The sequence below is a fragment of the Lactuca virosa genome, chromosome 5 (genome assembly GCF_052849685.1).
Source record: "Lactuca virosa cultivar CGN04683 chromosome 5, Lactuca_virosa_CGN04683_v6, whole genome shotgun sequence".
NCBI classification, from domain to species: domain Eukaryota; kingdom Viridiplantae; phylum Streptophyta; class Magnoliopsida; order Asterales; family Asteraceae; genus Lactuca; species Lactuca virosa.
Genome location: NC_136430.1, coordinates 372,587,465 through 372,595,588, shown reverse-complemented (window position 1 = coordinate 372,595,588; position 8,124 = coordinate 372,587,465). Strand labels below are relative to the sequence as shown.

At 36.3% G+C, this 8,124-nt stretch overlaps 1 protein-coding gene across 1 annotated transcript; it reads left to right on the top strand.

Moving 5' to 3' along the window:
* The first annotated feature begins 1,640 nt into the window (after positions 1–1,640).
* On the top strand, positions 1,641–4,666 carry LOC145117276 (protein trichome birefringence-like 16). The gene is made up of 6 exons (XM_079053582.1): positions 1,641–1,821; positions 2,271–2,489; positions 2,683–2,841; positions 2,942–3,097; positions 3,385–3,580; positions 3,655–4,666. The coding sequence occupies exons 2-6, from the start codon at positions 2,327–2,329 to the stop codon at positions 4,475–4,477; spliced, it is 1,497 nt and encodes a 498-aa protein (XP_078909708.1). The 5' UTR covers positions 1,641–1,821; positions 2,271–2,326; the 3' UTR covers positions 4,478–4,666.
* The last annotated feature ends 3,458 nt before the right edge of the window (positions 4,667–8,124 follow it).

Sequence of the window (8,124 nt, the reverse complement as noted above, 5' to 3'; positions counted from 1 at the left end):
TTATGAGGCTTTTGAGATGTTTTCATATTTGTTCCGGTTTAAAGATCAACATCGCCAAGTGTAGAGTTATGGGCATTGGCGTGCATAAGAAATAGGTGATCAATATGGCTACCTTTTTCGGGTGTGAGGAAGGGATTCTCCCTTTCTATTACCTTGGAATGCCGGTTGGTGGAGGTATATCGAGAATGTCAAACGGGAGAGCTCTAATTGAAAATTTTCAAAATAAACTCTCAAATTGGAAAGCTCGTTGTCACTCTTTTGGAGGAAGATTAGTGCTTTGTAAAGCGGTTCTAGGGAACTTGGGATCGTACCTGCTCTCGCTCTACAAGGCTCCTGCCAAAGGCATCAATAAATTAGAAAGTATCTGGTGTAATTTCTTTTGTGTGTGTGTGTGGGGGGGGGGGGGGTGTTAAACCGTATAAAAGAAAAATCGTATGGGTTGCGTGGAAGAAGATCATAAACTCAAATATTAATGGAGGTCTTGGAATTGGAAGCCTTCAATCACTTAACCTAGCTCTCATCTCAAAATGGTGGTGGCGGTTTAAGAAAGAAGAAGGATCTTTATGGCACGATGTGGTAAAATCCATTGATGGTCTGGACGGGAAACTTGGTTTTTGTCGGTTAGCTGTAGACAAAAGAGGAACATGGGGGGACGACTAACAACATCAATAAAGCTCTTAACCTCAGAAATATAAATCTTAGAAACATGTTTTACATAACCGATGAAGGTTGGGAATGGGGCCTCGAAGATGACGGGAAATTCACGGTTTCTTCCATCAGAAAGCTTATAGACTGCCACAGCCTTGAACGTTTGGATTATCATACTTACTAGAACAAGTCGACTCCCAACATAGCAAATGTACTATTTTGGAGAACAAGGTTGGGTTGTTTACCAACCTTGGTGAATTTGGCAGTTAGAAGTTCTCAAATCAGATCCACGTATTACCCTTTGTGCCATAGTTATGAGGAGACAGAGAACCACTTGTTTGCCAAGTGTTCGACGGCTAAGGAAGTTATCGCTCTTATTAATATGTGGAGTCATGAGTTCCCAACTGACAAGGTTATCATCGAAGATATGTTTCGAACTATTCACAAGAGGGATGCAGATAATAAGAATAAAAGCAACAGAGTTGGAGTGATTCTATTGACTTTCATATGAGTTTTATGGGGTATAGGAACAACATGATTTTTCAGGGCATGATCATGTTTCTTGAGAAATTAAAATCATCTCCTTTTGGTGGATAAAAAGTAGAGTTAAGAAAGATATATTTTTGTCATGGAATATAGAATTTGCCTTGCATTTCATTTAATGCTCACTAACATCTTGCTTGTGTTGTTTTAATAAATTTCTTGTGTAAAAAAAAAAAAAAAAAAAAAAACTTATTCGTATATACATGATCATATATTGGGAATGGAAACACTTTCGAGAATTGTTCGTTTCATTTGGTTATAATACCACACATAAGAAGTTAAATTACAAAATAAAACCTGAATATTCAACTTCCAAAATCAATTAGCCTAATTGTGGAAAGGGAAAATAAATGTGTATATATTCATATTTTTGCCAAAAATGGGTTAAACAGTTATTATACATATAAGTATGAACCAAAAGGTGACCATCTTAAATTCTTAATTGGTATCCATTGCTACAACGTGCGAGGGTTTCTACGCTTAACATCGTCTTCTTCTGTTCATATCATTTCTCTATATATTCTCAACTTCTTCAACTCATTTTCATTTTCAATAAAAAGAGGAAACCCCAACCGCTTTCTGGATTGGTCCTCGATTCAAGGGCTCATATTCATTCCGAGGTCCATTCAGGTATGTAATTCCTCAATGCACATAAACTGTATCTGTAAATTGTAATTGTCTGCATATATGCAGTCGAATGATACGTACAGATCGTTGCCCCGATTCTTAGGTCTTTTTATTGATTGTTTTGTTACATTCGTTTTGGGTGAGAAACCGTTCTATCTCTTTCGGATTGTGGTAAATAATAGTAATTATTTAACTTTAGATCCAGATATTGGTTTGTTCTTGTTTGAATTAGTTAGCGCTCCGATTGCGTGATTCCCGGTTACTTGATTCTCAGTAAACAACTTTGATTCGATAATGTCACCTGCTCAAATCGTTTAGTCACAACATTTTACAATTGCAGGAGAGGATAAATGTTGGAATAAGGAAGAGTGTATGTAGATCTGTAGAAAGGGTTTCGTGAAGAAGAAAGTTTTCAAAATTTAATTACTTTTTTCATGTTGTATGTTCTGCAGATATCGGTCTGAAAAGGCAATGTTATTGGATTAAGAACCAGAATTTATCTTTATCGATGAAAGGAGGAGGAGGCTACTTCTATGGGCTGAAGATGAGGCAGCTCTCTCTCTTCTTCATCGTTTTTGTTTGTGCATCGATTGTAGTCTGGAATTGGGAAAAAACCCCTCGTCTCACAACTTTGCTTCCACCTCATGATCAAACATTACATATCTTTCCAGGTTTGATTTCATATCTATCTCTCTTCTCTTGGATTCTTTATCCTTCAAATCAATCCATGGACTTTCCTGTGCAAATCTGAACCATATTCTTATCTTCCTGATTGCATTTCTAGTATAAGTGGTGGGAGTTTTATGAATAACTTTGCAGAAGATGTTTTTGAAACCTTTTCTTTGTTGAACTTTGTGAAACCAGATGAATTGAAAAGGGAAAGGGAACATGTCACTGAAGTAAAACAAGACTTTAAGGAAGATAAACCAGTCGTTAATATTCTCCCACCATCACTTTCAACAAATGCAGCATCTTTGAACACTCGACAAGATGAATCCCCAACAACTCAGGAAAACCACCATGGTAACAATAGTCCTTATTTTCTTAACTGTGATGAACAAAATTAAGCCTAATTTTATAAAATATGTTGCTGGATCTTATTGTTCATGATACATGGATGCAGAGAACAATGCTGTTATTGAAAAATCCATTTCTGAAGGAGATGATGACTCAAAACCATTTAAGCCACAGTTAATAGCTTCAGTAACCTCCCATACAACAGAGTCAGCTGTGACAGAAGAACACATTGACACTCCAATGACTAATGTAGAAAAGCAAGGTTTGTCTTACTTTCTTTTTTATTTTTTTATTTTGGGATAAATTACAGAAATGATTCCTAGTCTAATATAGAACAATAAAGATGATACTTCTTAAAGAAATGAGTGCATAAACTTTACCAAATCTGCAATACAACTAACAAACTCATTAATTGCTTCTTGAATACTCTTTAAACATCAAGACTAATGTTACACATTTAATATTTTTATCCTATTGCTGCAAAACAAATATGACATGACATCTCATTACTTTCTTCTCAATTCCTTTTTACAACAATTCCAATTCCAGCCTGCAACTTGGGAAAAGGAAAGTGGATTCCTGCTGATAACAGACCTCTGTATTCCGGATTTGGTTGTAAACAATGGTTATCAGGAATGTGGGCTTGTCGCTTGACACAAAGAACAGATTTTGGATACGAGAAGCTCAAATGGCAACCAAAAGATTGCGGAATTGACGATTTCACAGGACCTGAATTCCTCAAAAGGTAAACAAAACAAGCAAAGATTCGATTCCATTTTACAACCGATTCCAATGATACGTATTCTATTCCATTTCCAGAATGCAGGATAAAACCCTAGCTTTTGTCGGCGATTCCTTGGGGCGACAACAGTTCCAATCTCTGATGTGCATGGTAACAGGCGGCGAAGAGATGCCGGATGTAGAAGACGTCGGAACGGAATACGGTTTAATCAAAGCCGAAGGGTCAACACGACCCGACGGATGGGCCTACCGGTTCCCAACCACCAACACCACCATCCTCTACTACTGGTCCGCAAGTCTCTGCGATATTCAACCCGTTGACCCGACAAACCACGCCACCGACTACGCCATGCACCTTGATCGCCCACCGGCGTTCCTCCAACACTTCCTCCACAAAATCAACGTCCTCGTTCTCAACACCGGCCATCACTGGAACAGAGGAAAACTCAACGCCAACAAATGGATCATGTACGTGAACGGAAAACCTAACACGAATAGAAAAATCGCCGACATCGGAGGCGCTAAAAATTTCACGATCTACAGCGTCGTGAGATGGGTGAACTCCGAGTTGCCAAAACACCCGGGATTGAAGGCGTTCTTGAGGTCGATTTCACCTAGGCACTTCTTCAACGGCGAATGGAACACCGGCGGCACTTGTGACAGTACAACGCCGGGGACACTGGAGGTGGTGCAAGACGAATCTAGTGATCCGGTGGCTGCCGGAGCTGTGAAGGGGACGGAGGTTAAGTTATTGGATATAACGGGGTTGTCGTTGGTGAGAGAGGAAGGTCATATATCGAGATATTCCATGCGAGCAGCTCCCGGGACGCAAGATTGCTTGCATTGGTGCTTACCTGGAGTGCCTGACACGTGGAATGAAATCCTTTTTGCACAAATTTGAGATAATATATGTAGTTTTTATTCCCTTTTTTTTTAAATGTATAATTATTAGTATGTGGGAGATGTAATTAAAAGCAGAGTTTGTTGTTTTTGATATGAAAGAGGGAGAATATGTTATATGTTGTATTTGGTGTATGTTTTTTGTACCCAAGTCATTAAACCCATTAATACATTATTGATTATACGTAAATGCCTTGTTAATTATTATCTAATGACTATAATCGATGCAAAAACTACTACACCAAATCATTTTTTTATATTCCATTCAACTCTATTAATTTTTTTCTATAATGCATTAAACTTTATGAAATTCAATTGAAAATTATAAAAGCTAATTTATAGTATATATTTAAGATTGGTAAACTTTAATTGAAAATTATAGAAGCTAATTTATAATATATATATATATATATATATATATATATATATATATATATATATATATATATATATATTAAGATTGGTAAACTTTTTTTTTTTCAGTGAAGAATAGAATTCAATGACCGTTGAAATCAAAATCTATTGAATGCGAATCTATTGAATGCGAATGTGGATATTCTAACGATAGAGTTTTATCAATTTAGTGCACATCATTCAACATTCCAATACCGGTTTTAAACAGTTTCAAAAACTGTGAGACTGGGCCTGGATTTTTGATAAAGGACAAAAGCTTCGTTGATTGGGCTTTTGATCAGACTAGTTCGAATCCGAACTTGTGCATCTTTAATTTAATTCATTTTTTCTAAAAAAATCTAATCTACTCTTTTAGTTCTATATAATTTGGTTTGTACACTTCTAATTAGAAAGGGAAAGAAAATTGAACCTCATGACTGGACTTGTCGTCGAAGCCCCATTACATGGACGGTAAATCGTGAATTCGAGAAACACTAACGATAAATTTCAAAGTTCTACGTGAATTTTTGTCCAACCAAAGATAGTTTCGACTGATTGTATTTTCAATTATATAATATATTAATGTTCGCTTTTGGATTAAGATCATTAATATCTTTAGAATTTTAATATATATTTTTTTGGCTTTTCGCATTAGTAAATAATTAATATATTTATTATAATTATAAAGGAAATTTTAAATAACACAAACGGTTGGTTTTTTGGTTCGTGAGAGTTAGATGAATGTTTGTTTCAATCGGATACATTTCAAGTATGATAAACAAGAACAAACTAAACTAAGTAAATAAAAAAAGAACAAAAGGAATTCATCAAATTGTATTTCACCAAAAGGGTTTGTTTTCACCAAGAAAACGAGTTGTCACAAAGACGGTCACCAAAACGACTACATTAAAGTTTCAATCTAATGTTGAATATATACTAATCTATACAAGTATATCGCTTGATTGAATGGATTATATCTAATCTATACTAAGAACCGATCTTCATAACAAAGATATCAGATCTGCTATCTATTATATACTTATCTGTATAATTACCTAATATACAAATGTTACACGAAATTATTATCCACACGCTGACCCTGATAGACTTGAGACGTTGACGCTGATGTTCATCTTGACGTTGGCGCTGATGTTTATCTTGACGTTGGCGCTGACAGATAGCGTATAGAGTGTTTGACTCATTAGATCATAAGGTGTGACCTTACAATCTCCCCCTATCTGATGATGTCAAAACTAAATTTTAATAGATTCTTCAGCTCATGCTCCCTCTGAGAGTAAGATTGAAACTTTAGGTTTTTCAGCTTTGACAATCCCCCCCCCCCCCCCCCCCCGGCGCGAGCGCGAGAGAGAAAGCGACTTCCAAATTTTGAACATCAGCAATCAGCTTGGCTTCCCCTTAGATTTTGCTTGTCTTCCAATCAACATTTAGTAGTTAACAATTTTCTCCCCCTTTTTGACATCAACAACAAATGTGGAACTAGAGGAAGTGATCAATGTATAAAAAATTGCTACTTGTAACCAGTAAGATTGTGATGTCTCTTGATAGTGTGGGCTTAAACTACCATTCACTGACATAATCTTGCGAGATTTCATCAGCGTGTGGTTTCATACGCAGACTCATTAATCACTTTTATTAGAAGAAAAATGGCAATAGTGGTATGATGCGTGTAATGTGATAATGGGATAATCGTTCCCCAATGAATTTCATTAAACAATAGAAGAAAGTATATGGCGGAGCGGTAGAAGAGCCATGGACATGACACATCCACTTTTGATGAAGGAGAAGAGGGGTAATCTGATTTCGCCAGAGGAGGTAATTTGATGATGTTAATTTAATGATGAGCATATGGATGAGAGTGTTTAGGGAAAAAGAAGATTCAGAAGAAGAAGACATCGTAAGATAAAGGGAGAAGAGGAAGGGCAGAAAGAAAAAAGCGACGAGGGTTAGGGATGATTTAGGGATCGATATTTAGGCTGATACCATGTGATAATTGGATAATCGTTCCCCAATGAATTTCATTAAACAATAGAAGAAAGTATATATACAAATTACAACAAGAATCTAGGAGATATACAAGGTAAATAAACAGCTATAATAAGGAACTAAATAAACTAATTATTTATATGATTTAATCTCCAATATGTAATACATTCTGGTATGAAATATACCCATCGACAAAGATTTTTCGAATTCTCATCAGTGTCTGGCTTTATACGATGAATCATAAATGTCTAAAGAAGAATATATGGAGATAATGGATTGTTTCCGTCACGCTGAGGTGGAATCAACATGAATCATAAACAGTGATAACCCATCAACAAGAAATGGTTTATGAAGGTCTGTATCGATTGGATACACTTCAAGTATAAAGAATGAAAATAAGAAAACAAAGAACAGAAAGTAAATAACACAAAGAGTTCTCCAAATTGTTCTTTCACCAAGAAAGAGTTTTTGTCTTCACCAAGTAGACGGGTTGTCGCAAAGACGATTGACACAGAGCCGAACTCTCTACATTAGGGTTTACCCTAATGTGGATTATATACTAATCTATACATGTATATCCCATGATTTAAGGGATTGTATCTTATCTATACTAAGAACCGATCTTCATAACAAAGATATCGGATCTGCTATCTATTCTATATTTATCTATATCATTACCTAAAATACAAAAGATTATATAGAATAACTATACTATGCGGTGATGCTGATAAGCTTGATATGCTGGCGCTGGTAGTTGAGAAGACGCTGACGCTGACAGATAGCTTGTACAAGTGTTTGACTTATCAAATCATAAGGTGTGGCGTTACAATTCCCCCCTATCCGATGATGTCAAAACTAATCTTCTTCAGAGTCATCAGAAGAGCCATTGTAAAGCTTGTCAGCTTCTTTCAAGATCTCAGGCTTGACCCATCTAAATGATCAATTTTAAGTTCATCTAGTCTTCTACTAAGCTCCAGAGATACCAACATGCGATATCCTTTTTCCAGTTTAAAAGGACCAAGTCCTTCCAAGCGAAGATGAAACAAATGTTCAGTCGGAGTAGAGGGAAGATCATCAGTGCGTTGAAAGCACATTTGATTCTGACTGTCAAGATAAAATATCCCAAGATCCAATTCAGGAATGAACATGTATTTGACTGGTTCAACACCCACTGGTAATTCATTGTTGATGTAACGAGTCACTCGGACTGAAATCCTGAAAGGACCAATGAATATGGGGCTCAGCTTGCCT